Genomic DNA, 15,973 nt, shown 5'->3' with positions numbered 1-15,973 from the left:
ATTTGAGATATATTCAAAAATGTGATCAAAGTCACCCCAGTTTACGCTACTCATTTATGAACTTCGGTGGTCCAAAAATCGACATATTTCAGTTTATTTTGTTCTGAAAAAAAATGTACCTTCCAAACTGTTTGACCAATTCAAGAACTTTTTACTACAAATGAAAGGTCTTTTAAGGAAAAATGCGAGGTCGTAGGTAGTTAATTTTTACGTCATTGGAAATATTTAAAAGACGATTTTTTTTCTCATCTATACAATTTTTTCTCTCTTCATACATCTTGTAGTACTGAATGTGGTTTACAAGTTTATATAAAATTGCTTGAGACTACTGAAAAAACTTCATGTATGCTTTCCAGTCAATCATTTGACTTGTATTTACGAAACTGAATATTTTACAACTGACCACTAAACATACGTCTCCATAGTTTTTATTTTTCAAAAACGGGACCCGGTTCGGTTCCAGTTCACATTTATATTTCGTGTTTCTCGCGAGTACGTTCCTACCACATGGATGGTAAACGTAAACAAGACGCATAGCCAGTCCTAAGGCTGCTAACGCCTCGGCCAGTACCCGCCAATTATGCGAGTTTTTACACGAGTACCTATCGATGTTGGAATCGGCGGGAAACGCAGCAAGAAATAACAGAACGAGAATCATCCTGAAAGTGGCAATTCGCAATGACGAGAAACTGAACGAGCTACTATCCGACGTCACTAATTGCCCAGGGGGGGAAATTCGATTGACTCCCAGCATTGTAGAAAATTAACCCAACTGTTCTTTTAAGGACAATCACTTGCTTTCAATTGAAGTACACGTGAGTTTATATTAATAGCAAAAATCAACGCAATTCTTGAACTGGCCTTACTTAAAAAGGTGAATTATAAGCATCGTAAATACCTACCTATAGGGCATAATAATAAATATGCAGCCCTTATTTTAAAGAGTTTAATAACTTCTGGTGCGAACGTGGATGCAAATAGAATAAAGCTTAATTTTTATAGATTGCCAACCAAAAAGCGCATTAATAATATGAAAGCGCTTATTCGTGATGTTTGTTCGCTGTTGAGAAATTTGCATCAGTTGCGTTATTCAACAATTTGGAGTAGCAAAAATCAAAATCCATGTGGGCTATTCAATCAGAGTGACTTATTCTGAACAATTAATAGTAGGCTTTATGACCCATTAATGAAACACTCAAATGCTTTGTTAACATTTGCTAATACCAATCCAACAAGCAATTGTCTTATATAACAGCTTATCAAGCTGTAGTTCAGCATAAATCCGTTGAATAGCAACTCTAAAGCTATAATTCAACAAAATTGTTTGTCGGGAAATGTGCGTATTCTACTTCAGTTATTCGGATAGTGTCTTGGATACAATCTTATACTATTTTTTAGTATTCCCGAAGTATAGACGTGCATTGCCTTTTTTTATTGAAATGAGTTTCAATGTTTTACAATTCGATTATTTCTTATAAAGAAAACTACCTATGACGATAATATTCAATAGTAAACTACTAAGTTATGAAACATTCCAAATAACACAAATATCATCCACATAGGTTCAGGCATATAAAATAAATTTCCATCTGTTTGTTTCAAACTAGGTAATCCTTTCTTTCCAATTTGAAAAAAATAAAATAAAATATTATCACCTAAATTTTTTAATATTTTTCTAGTTTTACTCAACAGAGATTTCGAGTTATTTTCATATGTACAATAATCTGAACTTGATAAGATGAATAACAATATTTTTTCTGTGTTCAAATGTGCCCTTTAAAAATATCTTCCATAATAATATCCTATTATTTATGTAAAACGCAACTGTACAACTGGTTCCTCTTTACATCACTAGGTGGATTTAGCCTCCACCTTCAAAAACAGACTTGGATACAATGCCAGTTGACTGAATTATGATTATAAGAAGTAATCATAATAATAATAACACCTACAGAAAACCCACAACGGCAGAAAAGGTGAAACACAGACTATAAACAGAACCTAATGCTGTTCTTTTGGATTTTTCCAGACGATACAAAAAGAGAAAAAAACGCCAACGACAACCATCCAACTGGGTTATGTTGCTATCGGGTGTTTTACTCTGGCTTAGCACGACACACTTTTCGAGCTGCGAGCGCTAACAAATGAGGCTTTCCGCCCACTTTCGATTCACTGTCAACTGTTGTCAACACCGCGCTATTGTAGCGGATGTAAAAATTTGCGCTCGCCTTTTTCGCTCGACAACTTGAGCAGCCATTGTTAGCATTCCCCTTGGCGCGCACGACCTGCGATTCTGCGAACGCAAACGACGAACAGAAGTTTAAATTAAGTCTTCATAATTAATTGATGTCGCTTCAATTGGATTTTCTATAATGGATGAGAGTATTTATGGTTTCTGCTTGGCGCAAAGCCAGAAAGGCTCTAGTCCTCAAATTGATTGGTTGCTCGTTACCTGGCGAACTGTTGACGCTGGAAAAGAAATGCTCGTTCGAGAAAAAAAATCGCCATGAATCGGGTACATGGCAGAAGCGACCTAATATTGCTGAACAAATTGAGTTTTCACTTGGGATGTTGATATTCCCATCACCAAAAAAGAAAGTGGTTGAGGTTCGTTAATTTTAAACTCTCAAAGACAAACTGAAGAATATGATTATTGGAAGCTTTACCTATCACAAGAATTAAACACAATAACTGGATAACTGTGTATGTTTGTACTTCACAATTAGGTCTGTTTTAACTTTCCCGGAATGAAAAATGTTAATGAGATGATACAACTTCTTAATTTGTCTTTTGACTCTCATAATAAGTATGAAAATAAATTTCTTTATCAGAAACACGCGCGCATGCAGTCATACCAGCTACTGTGAAATCGCTTTTGAAAGATTTCTTAAACTACGGTCACAAATGAATGCAAGTCAATAAATTTCAAAACCGCGTATCCATGAATTTTTCGAAAATCCGTTCACAATCGACGCAAAAACGAAAATTTTCATTTCCCCCTTCCTACCCACATTTCTTGCAAGCAAAAGCAAAAATCACCAGAAGACATCAGATGTCCTCATCGCCCGTGCGTTGGTCGCCAGGAAGTTTTGCTAGGATCTGTTATTTTCCCCGCACCGCGGGAGTAGCAATGCGGCAAAAAGCAATTACGCTTTATTGAAAATCATTGGTTCCCCGGGAAAGTTTGACACATTTGCCAGTAATAAATAAAAAAATATTTAGCAGAAACTTTGCCGGGAGCAACTTTACTACCGACTAGTCAGCCTATAGGATAGAGAGAAGACGTAGAACTCACCGTTATGGTAACTGTCACACCAAAACGGCGGGTTACCCCGCCAAAATAAGCTTCGCGATGTTATTTTGCGTGACTTTTTCAATATTATATGTTTAGGGACCCAAACACATCTCACGTAACAGGAATGAAACCGTATGACAGTAAAGCGTATATCAAACATGTTTAAATTTGATATGTGTTAGAGTCACATTCCGATTCGGAACTTGACCTTCTGTTTACTATACACAGACTTCGCAGCCAACCGTTAAGTGTACAGGACAATTGCGGGGCTAGCGCTACGATCTTACTAACACTAACAGTCTCTCCCGAGTCAAGACTCGAACCTATGATGAATGACTTGTTAGGCCAGCATCGTACCTCGAGAGCTGGGATTCGAAAAACGTTAACAATTCTTTTTTTAAATTGTACTTGCATACAAGTTGTTCCGTAAACTAGCAAGTCCCTTTTTCATCGCAACTTGATTGCAATACTTTGCGTCAAAACTTTCGAAACTTTAAAGGCCTTCCAGCCGTTTTGGTGTGAGCTTAATGGAAGTGAGTGTCATGGCGTCTCTCTTTTCTATAGGCTTTCTACTACCGACGGAAGATTTTGCAACCAAGCTAGAGCAGAAACGAGAAAACTATGCACAACAAAGCGTTTTCGCTCCTTCGGTTTATCAGCTGTCGTCACGTGCTCCTACAACATGAGTCGCCAAGAAGAAGTTATAGGGTAACTGCACCATGAACGACACCTCACTAACATTTAAACATAACGCTTAAAATAAATGAATAGCTCAATTTTCCTTTACATGGATGTATGGCCGTCATCCATTAGCTGATAATGATAAGAAAAATGCAAACAAGTAATTTACCGTAAAACAAAAATATAGCCTTGTTTAACCACGGAACGGTAAAATGAACACTTATGATTTTGCTGCAGAAATTCATCTCCAAGTATGCAGTTAGCTATTATCACATGAGCTGATGAGGTGATATGTGTCACTAACATATCTCACTGTCGCATAGTGGAGCACTAAGAAGATCAAACCTGATCAAAATTATTTTTAAGTATTTTTGAACTGGAAATGTATCATGGATCGGAAATGTAGTATGATAAATAGTTGTGACTAAAAGTTTCATGGAATTACCCACCTTTCAATGATTTGTTACTTTTCTGATGATGTAGTTCGGATACAACGGTAGTTTCTTTTTTACAATAAATGACTGAGCCTGTATGAACGAAACATTACTTTTTTTTAGATCACTGAGGTTTGGGGTTAGCACTGTTTTGTTTATTATTCAATCTGAGCATTTAGAAGAATCTGAAGAGTCACTACTATTATTATCATTGTCCTTGTACGAACTTTCAAACGCAACATTTGCATTGCTTCGGACGAAAAAGTTTGACCGTTTTTCTTGGATTTTGACCTAGAGCTCGTGATCAAAGGTTCCGAATTCAATAGCAACCTGTTAATAATGTCTCAGAACGCTCATCCATTACATGACAGAAGTATGTATGTTATTGATACTAAGGCAACAACACTGCCGGAAGCTGAAAAGTTGAAATTTTTCAATGATTTTCACAATGATGCAACTCATGAGTTCCGGCTGGCTCGGAAGATCCAAAACCACCAGTTTGACCAGAAACATACAGGCTTTGATTTGCAATTGACTGTTTACATTGAAACTCATTAATACTTAACTTACTTCGTATAATATGAGACATAAAAAATCTCATTTACAGAATTTTTGTGTTTTTTAGTATTTTCCCTGGCAATATCGAGACTATTTGTAAGTCTTTTAAGTTTACAAATTGATTAAACTAACCTCCTTTGACAATCTCCATAGTTGGTTCGATGATGAATGACTACGTTGCACTTGATTGTTTTGAAAATAAGTGAACGGTACGGAAGCATCGAATGCAACAACAGAAAGCCAAAATTTTATCGATTTCAACCAGCTGTAACCAAGGGTAAGCAATACTTCCGGATGCTCATGAGCTGTCAAAAGATTCAGTAGGCATCACACTTCAAAATGAGACTATGCAGAACATGGTTAATGAACTTTTGCTTTTTTGACTTATGATCAGGTTTTTACTTGATTTACTCCTATGTGTGTCGGCATGTAACTCACAATGAAATATGATTGAGTAAATCTTATTTAGTGTATGACATCAATTTGGGACTTCACCGTTGAATAAATGTATTTGAATGACTTATCTTATATTCTTGTGATTTTGAAACGCTTTGTACTATATTTATTACATAGGGAGCTTCGTAGCCGCAAAGTTACAGAGTCCGCTTTGATAAGCAAGTGGTCGTGGGTTTGAATCTTAGTAGAACCAGGCCATTTGGTTGTCAAAGGACTTTAACATGGGTTCATTCTCAGGCTCTCCACTACATACTCTTCCTTCAAGGTGAATTCTATAGTACCCCTGCTAACTTTCATTCTAACAAAAGTCAAAAAAGTCCCTCTTGTAAAAAAACTGTTCTGAGTAACGTATAATAGTTCTCTTCAGGAAATTGAAATTATGGCGCGGTCTTGGCTGGAGGAACGAGGTTTCGATAAGACTCCTTACTCTTGAAAAATATAAGTCCTATGTACTTATAATAAAACTGACCAGAGGTGAAGCATTGAGCGCCTCTTCAGGGAATTGTGATTGTGACGCAGTGTTGGTAGGAGGAACGAGGTTTCGATAAGACTCCTTCTTCTTGACAAAATAAGTCCTTCTTATAATACTGATCTCATGAATATTTATCCTCTACAGGGAATTGTAATTGGAGATATTGGCACGAGGAACGAGGTTTCGATAGGACTCCTTCCTCTTGACATAATAAGTCCCTCTTAGAATTAACCTGGCCAGAGAGGAACGTTAGATGTAGCCTCAGTTCAGGGAATTGTAATTTAGCGATATTGGTAGGATAGAAAGAAGCTCGGTATAGTTAAGCAGTAAGCTTGAAAACAAAAGGGTACATTCTCACACACAAGCACGGATATAAATGAAAAGCGTATCATTCACTTCAATAGTGATACTGCCAATAGTATGAAGTGCGGAATACAGAAAACACCTGGGCAATATCACAATAGATCAAATGTCTCTGGTCACAGTGATGAGTCAACACAGAGGAAAAAAATATTTATTATTTATTTGTACTATATTTATTATTATAGTTCAAGTAAACCAAAAAATGTGTATACAGGGTGTTAGGCAGCTCACTTAAAATCCTTTAGAGGGTGATAGCGGACCCTATTTGATGAATAAAATCCTTCTACGCATATAGCCAAAATTTAACTTTTTGCAGAGTTATTCACTTTTTCCAGTTTTCGGTTATGTTTGCCTTTAACGAGGTCTAGCACAAGAAGTATAATAGCTAGTTCAATTCTGTTGGTTTCCTTGGAAAAAATTCGTAATCAATAGCGTCTCAAAAATGTCGAATTAAAAGAATAAAAAGCACTTAGAATTGAACAAATGTAAAATCAAATGTTTTTTGAGAACTAAACTGCAATTTTGTCTCTGTGATGATAAACATGGGTTTGTTGTTAACCAAATTGAACATTGAAGTCTACTCTACAAGTGGTTCTTTGATACCAAGTATCTAAAGCTTTTAGTTCAGCCTCTATTTCGCTTTAATAGCAATAAGCTACACCTCCATTTAGTGTTGTGAGATTCACCATTTTCTGATCCACTGTGTTTACGTAGACCAAAGTATAATTGTTAAGTTTTAATCAAAGTTTAGATGTCAGGTGATGCCATACGACATCACCTGCCAGGAATGGGTTAAGGGGCAACATAGGCGCCATTTTGAAATTATGGGAAATTGAAAATTTTTATTGTATCTTCGACGCTATTTTTCAGAATATCAGAATTCTAAGAGTTTGTCCACATAAAAGCAATTTCCTACCCATCTTAAAAAAAACAGATCTTAAATCGGACAAAACAGACTTCAAAACAATGATTCTGCGAAAAAAGTTATGGCATGGTTTTAATATATTTCGCAAAGCACAATTATATAACTTCTAAATGTGATATTTGTATTGTGCCGTGTCGAATAAATGTTGTGTGAACAAAAAAAATCTGAACGTGGTAGTCAAATTATGTCTAATGTCGAAGAAAACAGTCTCAGAAATCGATTGGTAGGTTTCTTATCCTTGTAAAATATCAGCAACATGCCAATTTTGCCCCAACTCCCCTACAATACTAAAATAGGTTCATCTCGATGTAAGATTAACATATTTGAGGACTACCGGTCTTATCAGAGTTTTGTACAGCGTCAACTTCGTGCGTCGTCGCTCTCGATTTGATCGACGTGGCCTCCGAAGCACAAAATAGTCACGACTTCCAGCCTGGATGCGCCTCTGCATCTTTTTGCTGGCGTTATTGTCGGTCGACCAGTGAACCCAAATACACGAACTCGTCGACCACCTCAAGCTCATCGCTATCTACAGGGACTTGAATTGGGAAATTGATGATGCTTCCCTTAAGCTTATTGGTGGCATGAATTTTGTTTTCGACGTATTTATCCGCAGTCCGATTCGTTTGGCTGCGGTTATCAGTCGGTCGAAGGTTTTTTCCGCCATCGCAAAATTACGTGTTGCAATTACAAGTTAAAAACTTAGATGAAGAAAAAAAACTACAAGTTGAAATCATTCGCGAAGCTCAGAAGCCGAGTCGACCTGGTGAAAATCGACCACACCCTCAAGTACGATGTTAAACAGCTAACAGGAAAGTCCATCACCTTGTCTTAACCTTTGTGCGATTCAAAAAGGCTCGAGAGTTCCCCCGAAACACGCACGTATCACTTGCGCCATGATGGCCTTGATAAATCACATCAGTTCATCCGGGAATCCGTTGTCGTGCATGACCTGCCAGAGCTGTTCTCAAACGACTGTATCCCTGGCCGCCGTAAAGTCAAAGAATATGTGATGTGTGGACACGTTGTATTCGCGATATTTCTGTAAGATCTGTCGAAATAAAAAGATCTGATCCGTGGTGCATAAAACCCGCTTGGTACTGCACCACAAACCTCCTGGATGAAGGTGATAGACGATGGAACAAGATCTACGAGAGTATTTTGAAGACGGCATTGATAAGCGAAGATTCGCGGTATTTGCGGCACTTTAGCTAATCACCCTTTCGTAAATGGGGTAAACGACCACCTCCACCTACTCGACAGGCAGCTTTTCCTCCTCTCAAATCATGAAAATGACCCAATGCAGAGCGCTAGCCAGCGCTTCTCTTTTATGCTTGAAGAGCTTGTTGGCGGGCTGGTACTCGGCCATCTAGTGACGCTCCTAGGTCGGTTCCTGTTCCGCTTCTGCTTACTGTATCGTCATTTGGGTGTCTGTCGAACCTTCCATCTATTGATCACCTCGCTGACATCCGTAAGAAGGTTCTTATCCATGTCGTTGCACGTCTCAGCTTACGCTACACAGCTTCAGCGAGACTGGTTAACTTTCTCAGTTAGAACTTCGGCGTATCGCTTGCATGAGACAGTTGTTCGAGCTCCTCATGTTCCCGATCCTCTTACTGGCGCTTCTTTCGTGTCTGAGAATCGTGGTTCGTACTCAGCCTTGCAGTTCCTCTTTGACTGCATCAGGTATATCGCCCAGGTCCGGTTCTTTTCATTTATCACTGCCTCGAATTCCCCATCATACCAGTCGTTTCTGCCGATCGGTGCCTCCACTCAAAGTGTCGCCGCGGGGTTCGGCTATGTCGTACGTGATAGAGGGTATCCCACATAAAATTGCATTACGGAAAAACTTTGTAAAAAATACCTATCGAGTATGTTATCTTGAAAATTTAGATAGAAGTAGTTTAGAGTGTATTATTTACACTGTACTTTTATCGCTGTCAGTTTTTCGAAAATTAGAAAAAAGCACTTGAAAAATCGTCAACGCTCTCATCGGGACATCAGAAAACAAATCGGAATCGTGCAGTCAATGTGAGTCGTGTGAGACGTTCCCACGAAACTCTGAGCATTGTCGGAAGTAGAAATGCGGACAAAATTGATGTTCTATTTGTGATTATAGAATCACAAGCATGTTGTGAAAGCGTTTGCATCTGTCCAAGTCTTCAATTCAGAGAGCTAATGACCCGGAAGGACTCAACGGCAAAATACGATGGGAAAGTCAAGGGCCCGGAAACTGTACACCCAGATGCTGACGAAGCCTCATTTTCTCTTCATGGATGATGTGACTTACGTCAAGGCGGACTTCCGAACAGAAACTTTCAAAGTTTGCCAAGAAATACCTGATTTGACAAGCGATCTGCTTATTTGGCAAAAGGAGTGCGCGGTTCGTGACTACCGGGACTTTAAATGAGGAGATCTGCCTCAAGGACAGAAGCGTCTGCTTCCTCTGATAAAGCAACACGACTCTATTGAGATTACGTCCTGGACTGATACAAAGTCAACGGGGTCACTTTCGTACCCATGGACATGAACCCCCCGAACCCAAGATACTAAAGCCTGCCGAAAAATACTGGGCTATTATGAAGCAGGTACTACGAAAGCATCCCAATTAAAGAGCACATGAAGAAAAAGTGGGTTTCCGTACAGGACACGCTCAGATGTTATACTACTTGCTTCCTTACTTCACTTTGACACAGACAGATCGTTGAGATCCTATGCCGAATCCAAAATACGTCTCCACAAAACTCGATCTTGGGTTGCTCTTCTCCAGTCTCCTCTTACACCCGCTGCTCTGGCACCTCGTCGACAGCACACATCCAGCGCGTGCGAAGTCTGCATCGAAGTCGTCGGCCTGTATCAGATGTTGTACAAAACCTAATAAGGTGCGAGCATATGGCATTGTTGAATGAAATAAATATGCAAAAATCTCTCTCTTCTTTCCAGTAAAATACAGTCGCCACCCTGGACGTTCGGCAACTTACAGTTCCATGCATCGAGATCCAATGGTCGTCCTTATTTCGTCGCCTAGGTTGTTGGCGATTGTTCTGGTTCGAGTTCGAAAGACAGCATGTTCTTTTGATACCAAATTTTGTACAAATCAATCACAAAGTCTCTGAGATAATAAAGTTTAGTTAATTCCTCATTTTTGTACATAATGGTTGAACCAAAATTCCGGTTATAATAAAACTCAATAGTGACCTATGGGATAAATATACTTTTTATTTGACAATAAAATTTTGAAAACCGCTCCTGTCATCTCTAACAGAAGAGTGTTAAATTGCAAAGTGTTTTATACACATTAGGGTGGGGAATCGTTATATGGAAAAAACGAAACTTGATAGCAAAGCCTGAACCAAGTTTTTTTTGTTCTATTTGGGGCCCCAAACAATCCTGAATTTATTGGAAGTCGATTGGTTTTGTCTCCGCTTGGCGCATTGCATTTTAAATTTATATGGAGATTTGTATAGAAAAACCAACTTTTTCGCATTTTCCATTCTAAAGAGCTCAAAATGGCTCAAATCAAAGGTTTCATGATTTCTAATGGTAGGTTTTTTGATGCCTAACAACTTGGCCGAAGACACTAAAGAGCTAGGGTGTGCCAAAAAAATATTAGAGCTGTTCAAAGTTGAGTATGTCGAAATTTATGTTGCAAATCATTTTTTCTGCCAACACTGCCAGTGTACCGGCGTCAGTCAGATTTCCATCAAAAGTAACCTCTGAAACACGTTTTAGATTCTATTGACGCCTAGAATATTAACCTAAATTTGTTTGCTTGGTCCAGCTGAGTGTATAAACTCGTTACGACAGGTTACTTCTGATGGGAATCCTACTGACGCCGGTACATTGGTAATGTTGGCAGAAAACAAGATTTTCTGCATTTAAATCGACATACTCAACTTTGAACAACTATAGCTCTTCTTAGGGACATTCTAGCTCTTCAGTATCTTCTGCAAAGTTGTTAGGCAACTAAAATACTATACTTTAACATAATGTAGTGCATTATTAGAGCATTATTGAGCTCTCTAGAAAGGTAAATGCAAAAATGTAGGTTTTCCCATATAAATATTCATACAAATTTGAAATGCAATGCGCCAAGCGGAGACAAAACCGATCGACTTCAGGTAAGCTTGGGGTTGTCGGGACCCCAAAAAGAACCAAAAAAAACTTGGTTCTGGAAAATCGATCATTTTTCCCCACCCTAATACACATATACACACACATACACAAAGATACTCAGTTCGTCTAACCAAGCCGAGTGGTTTAAGATATTCAGCCTAAGAAAACGGCAAAAACGTTTTAAGGTCCCTCGATAAATTTCGTCTTTAAGATTTCAAATATTTATTACTTTCTCAAAACATCAATAAAATGTTCACATCTTTGTAAAATTATTGCCAATATGAAAAATGACTTATCATGACTTTTACTTTTACATTATTTTATTCTAAATAATTTAGTTTGAACTGAATCAACCAAATCTCAGTACTACAGTTAAGGCACTTTATCAGTATAACCTCACCTCATGAATAGGACGATAGCCACATTCACCTATTGTTTAATATTCTATCTCAATGCAGGCATTCAAAGCAGGTTTTGATATGGGTTTGTTTTTAATCATTTTAGTCTCCACGCCCCCAACAACATCACCTAGCCCGACAACAACGGAACTTCAACCGTTAGATTACTGGCCGGGAAATGGTCGCAACGATTCATCCGGTTGGCATCATAACATCAACGGTCTCGGAACCGGTCAGCATCATCCGAATTCGTATTCCGTGCATGTGACTGATAAAAGTAAGTGAATCGTTTTGAAGTGTGTGATCAATAGAATTATTATTTCTAGTATAATTGATAGCATACGTCTATTCTAAATAAAATGTTTTACTCTAGTAGAAACCTACACAAAGCTCACATATAGTTTAAAATGTGTTTATTATCTCTCTCAACAGATTCTAAATATTCTTCCAATTTGAATGACATCGATAAATCCGAGCAAAAATCGCTTGATTCGAAAGTTATTTATTGGTCCAGTGCAAATGGGAGTAGTAGAGGTAAATAGAAAACACTAATAGCGGAGTGCGTTGTTATATTATCAACCTAGGTTTTTAATTATAGAATATACGTGTATCGTTTCATAACTAAACGTTAAAATTAAACATGCCTCTAACCCTTATTTACTTTTTCTCAAATTATTTTCCCATAAAACAGTTCCAACACAAACCATTCACATCTTTCTGTCCAGTATCATCGGCCCATTGCTACTGGGTGTCGCGTTGGTGAAATATAGCATTCACTAGCTGAGATGGTTGCCGCTTTGTAAAAAAAAAACAAGGGTCCTATTATACAAGTTGTCTAAAATCAACAATGAATAATGGTCGCGAAAAAGGTTAGTAGCTAGACAAAAGTTTGATATATTGCTATTGGAAAAAAAAAAACAAACAAACAAAGGTCTAAACGCAGACAAGCTAAATCAACAACCCAATATATTACGGTGTGAGACAGAAGCAACTATAGATATTCAAAACATATATAACTGAAAGCAGGGTTAAACAACATATATACTAAAGTATTAAAATTAAATAGTAAGCATAAGCTCTACGTAAACCTGTCAATAGAGGAACAAAATTGATTCGAGCGCAAAAATGACGCTTCACGTGAAACACGATTAAGAAAAATGTATTAAAATCAATTATTGCGCATGCATGACGATAATACATATGCAATCATTTCCGGATGCAGAGTCAGCAGGATACCAGACCGTTGTAGGTTACTACCGCGAACATAATGCCGAAAGCAACCTAGAAGAAGCAGCACACACTACCGCATTCGCTTTGAAACAATACCGTTTCGTAATAGGTTTCCACCGGAACCAGCAGACACAGTATAATTTGAATTTCTCGTCCTCCTATCCTCCGATGTACATACATAATTCCCATTTTATCCAACGATGTATCATATTTTTAATTGTTTTCCCTCAACCAACATCGATCTGGGTACGCCAACGTCAAAGGGGAGAAGAAGTTTGCGATGGCGAGAGAATGGGATTTAAACGTTATTGACTCGAAATCCGAATAGTCAGCAGGAAGTGCGGCTTACGAAAATTATTTTAAAAAAATGCTTCAATTTAAAGCTCCAATTCGGTTCAATTTCATGGCGAGCGAGTTCAGATCTGTGCTGAGATTGAACCTTTTTTTGTGAGTAAATTCAGAGTCCCACAGGGTTGGTAAAACTAGGACACTGCACAGGAGCTGTTTTGGATGATGCGATTTCGAGGACACGAAAACCAGTTTGTATATTTGATTAAAGGCTACTTGTAACTGCTAGAGAGAAAATATGTAGGAAATAACTCTTCTAGTTGATGTTTCGGAAGAAATGAGCTTAAAAGTTTGTTTGATACTTTCAATATATGACAGTTGGCTAGGGCTGTATGAGTTGGTTTGTGCTGCAGAGAAAATATGTCTGCAGAGACTTTGCGATTGTAATTAGGGATTAGCAGCTCAACCCAGAAAATTAATAGCTTTTGGTATGCAATCAAGATTACACCCATTCTGTGCAAACAGATCAAGTTGACTAAGTTAATCTGTATGGTTTTTCACTTGTGTTGAAAACATATTTACAGTATTAAAATGAATCTCCAATCCAAAATATAGTTACTTATTATATATTTTTTTTTTATTTAATCAAGGTTTTTAAATTTCATTCTTCAAGAAATTTTTCTTACCAATTATAATCGAGATAAAAACAGTGGTGATAGCCAGGGAAGTTTAATTTGCAACAAATCACTCCTTGCAAACGAAGTTATCTCATCGATGGCGCATACGCTTACTATCTCTTCAAGTCTGTTACACGGCGCCTCCATTAAATATATTGGAAGAAGAATGCATAAATATTTTCAATATTGGCGTCTCCATCGTAATTGATCTAGAGGGGACGGACAGTGATTTCTAAATTTGAAAAGATTTCCAAACTAATGCCATAGAAAAAAAAACCATTTTCTGACTTTAGTTAAGCAGCAATATAAGCAAATAAGGGCTACAAATGGAACCTGGTTTCGAAATAACATGTACCAAAACATTGCTTCGATACTTAAAAGTCGCTACATGATTTTGACATAGGTCGGAAGTACAAAAAGGTGATCCAAATCCAAAAAAATATTTGAAAGTGTTCAGAAATACTAATATTTTCCATTAAATAACAATGTGAACAGTTGGTAACTCTTTAATACATGAGAAAGCGTTTGCTGTAAAGTGTGTAAAAGTCATCGAAGTTTGAACAATTTTCTATTAATAGGTAGATAAAAATAAAAATATCTTACATACTTTCAATGACGTCCAATTTACCGTCAAATTTTACTCTTCTTTCCATAGTAAAACTTTCGACCACTCGACTAGAATAAAATTACTTTTACTTTAAAAAATAGTCAAAAGGTAAATTGGACAAATAAGAGCAATGAGATGAATATAGGAGCGGTTTCCTCTATTTCAGATAATTTTAAAGTGTACATGAAATAATTTTGAAAAGAGCAAAAAAATATTATTTTCCAATAAATGATGGCAACTGTGGTAAATAGACCGACCAACAGAATAAAAATACCGGTTTTACTTTTTCAGGCGATTGAAAGTTTTAATTAGAGTTATTCTCCCGTAAAAAGTTTGATGACTTTGGCCAAGATGAATCTTTACGCTGGTAATTATCTCCATAGAGTTTAGTGGTCATCAATTGAAATTTACGAAAACTATATGTACTGAACCAAGCACGCATCCCTAGCCAACACGAACGTAAAACATATCAAATCATGTGTCCTCCAATAAGCATAACAATTTTGTAGTAAATTACAGAATATAATGTGTTAACTAGGCAAAATCGATCCACGTCATGAGTTAAACTCCACCTGTAAGCCATATAAAGCAAGAAAAAATAACAATACGATTAATGCACAAACGACGCAAAAAGGCAGCATTGTGAATAATCAATGATTGCAGATTACTAGTAGCAAATTATAATGTAGAACAAAATACTAAACCAACTTATAGAGTTAAAGAAGCTTCAACTCTAGTTGCTGACGTACAGATGTAAATTATTTGCATACAGTGACTAAGGATGAGAACCAGAATGTAAAACAAATATACTTCACTGTGCCAAATCTTTTAGTAGCGTGTGTAGCATTCGCAAGAATGCTTATAGTAAGGTAGAAGTTCAACTCTTGGAGCGGTCTAATGTTCCGTATAAAAACAATCAGTTTTTAGACGCAAAGCAAACTGAGTTTGTTAAACTATGAATATAATCGTTTCAAGAACATCGATTCTTCGCTATACAAACAGACAGTCGTACTAGGTATATAGATATATCAATTATAATAGCAAAAGCTGTATATCATAACTGAACTACTGAGGTTATAGGTACTATTTACAAGTAACCAATTATAACAGTGAAAAGTTACTAATGAAAAATACGCGATGAAAAATCAATCGTAAACATACTCAGCTATTTATGTTCCGGAAACGAACAATGTAAACCATGTAAAGGGAGTCCTATGTTATTGTATTATCAAAACAGTAATAAAAGTATTTAGAAAGCGCTTTAAATAAATCCTAAAAGGCGGTTTTTTGTTTCGAAAGGCCCCTGCGGTACTTTCTCCCGGTGATAAAGTCGGGGAGGAGGGAAGAAAACTTTTTTCGGTCTTTCAGAAGCACTCGAAGTTCTCTGTAATTTTACCAAAAGTTTCTCAAATATGAGAATAGAAGTTCAAACAACCAGCAACAGGCAGAAGAAAAAAACTTCTCAATTCGTGT

General features: G+C 37.2%; 1 protein-coding gene across 12 annotated transcripts in view; it reads left to right on the top strand.

The window, feature by feature from the left end:
- The window catches only part of LOC129730152 (lachesin-like), a 145,391-nt gene extending 129,621 nt beyond the window's left edge, over nt 1-15,770 (top strand). For all 12 annotated transcript variants that reach the window (XM_055689234.1, XM_055689235.1, XM_055689240.1 and 9 more), the window contains exons 9-11: nt 11,805-11,975; nt 12,131-12,232; nt 12,390-15,770. In XM_055689234.1, the coding sequence (XP_055545209.1) occupies nt 11,805-11,975; nt 12,131-12,232; nt 12,390-12,478 (362 nt within the window). In that variant the 3' untranslated portion in view covers nt 12,479-15,770. The remainder of the gene's footprint in view (nt 1-11,804; nt 11,976-12,130; nt 12,233-12,389) is intronic.
- The last annotated feature ends 203 nt before the right edge of the window (nt 15,771-15,973 follow it).

The sequence above is a fragment of the Wyeomyia smithii genome, chromosome 3 (assembly GCF_029784165.1).
Source record: "Wyeomyia smithii strain HCP4-BCI-WySm-NY-G18 chromosome 3, ASM2978416v1, whole genome shotgun sequence".
Lineage (NCBI taxonomy): Eukaryota > Metazoa > Arthropoda > Insecta > Diptera > Culicidae > Wyeomyia > Wyeomyia smithii.
The sequence above is the reverse complement of the archived record's forward strand: the minus strand, read 5'-3'. Positions and strand labels throughout refer to the sequence as shown.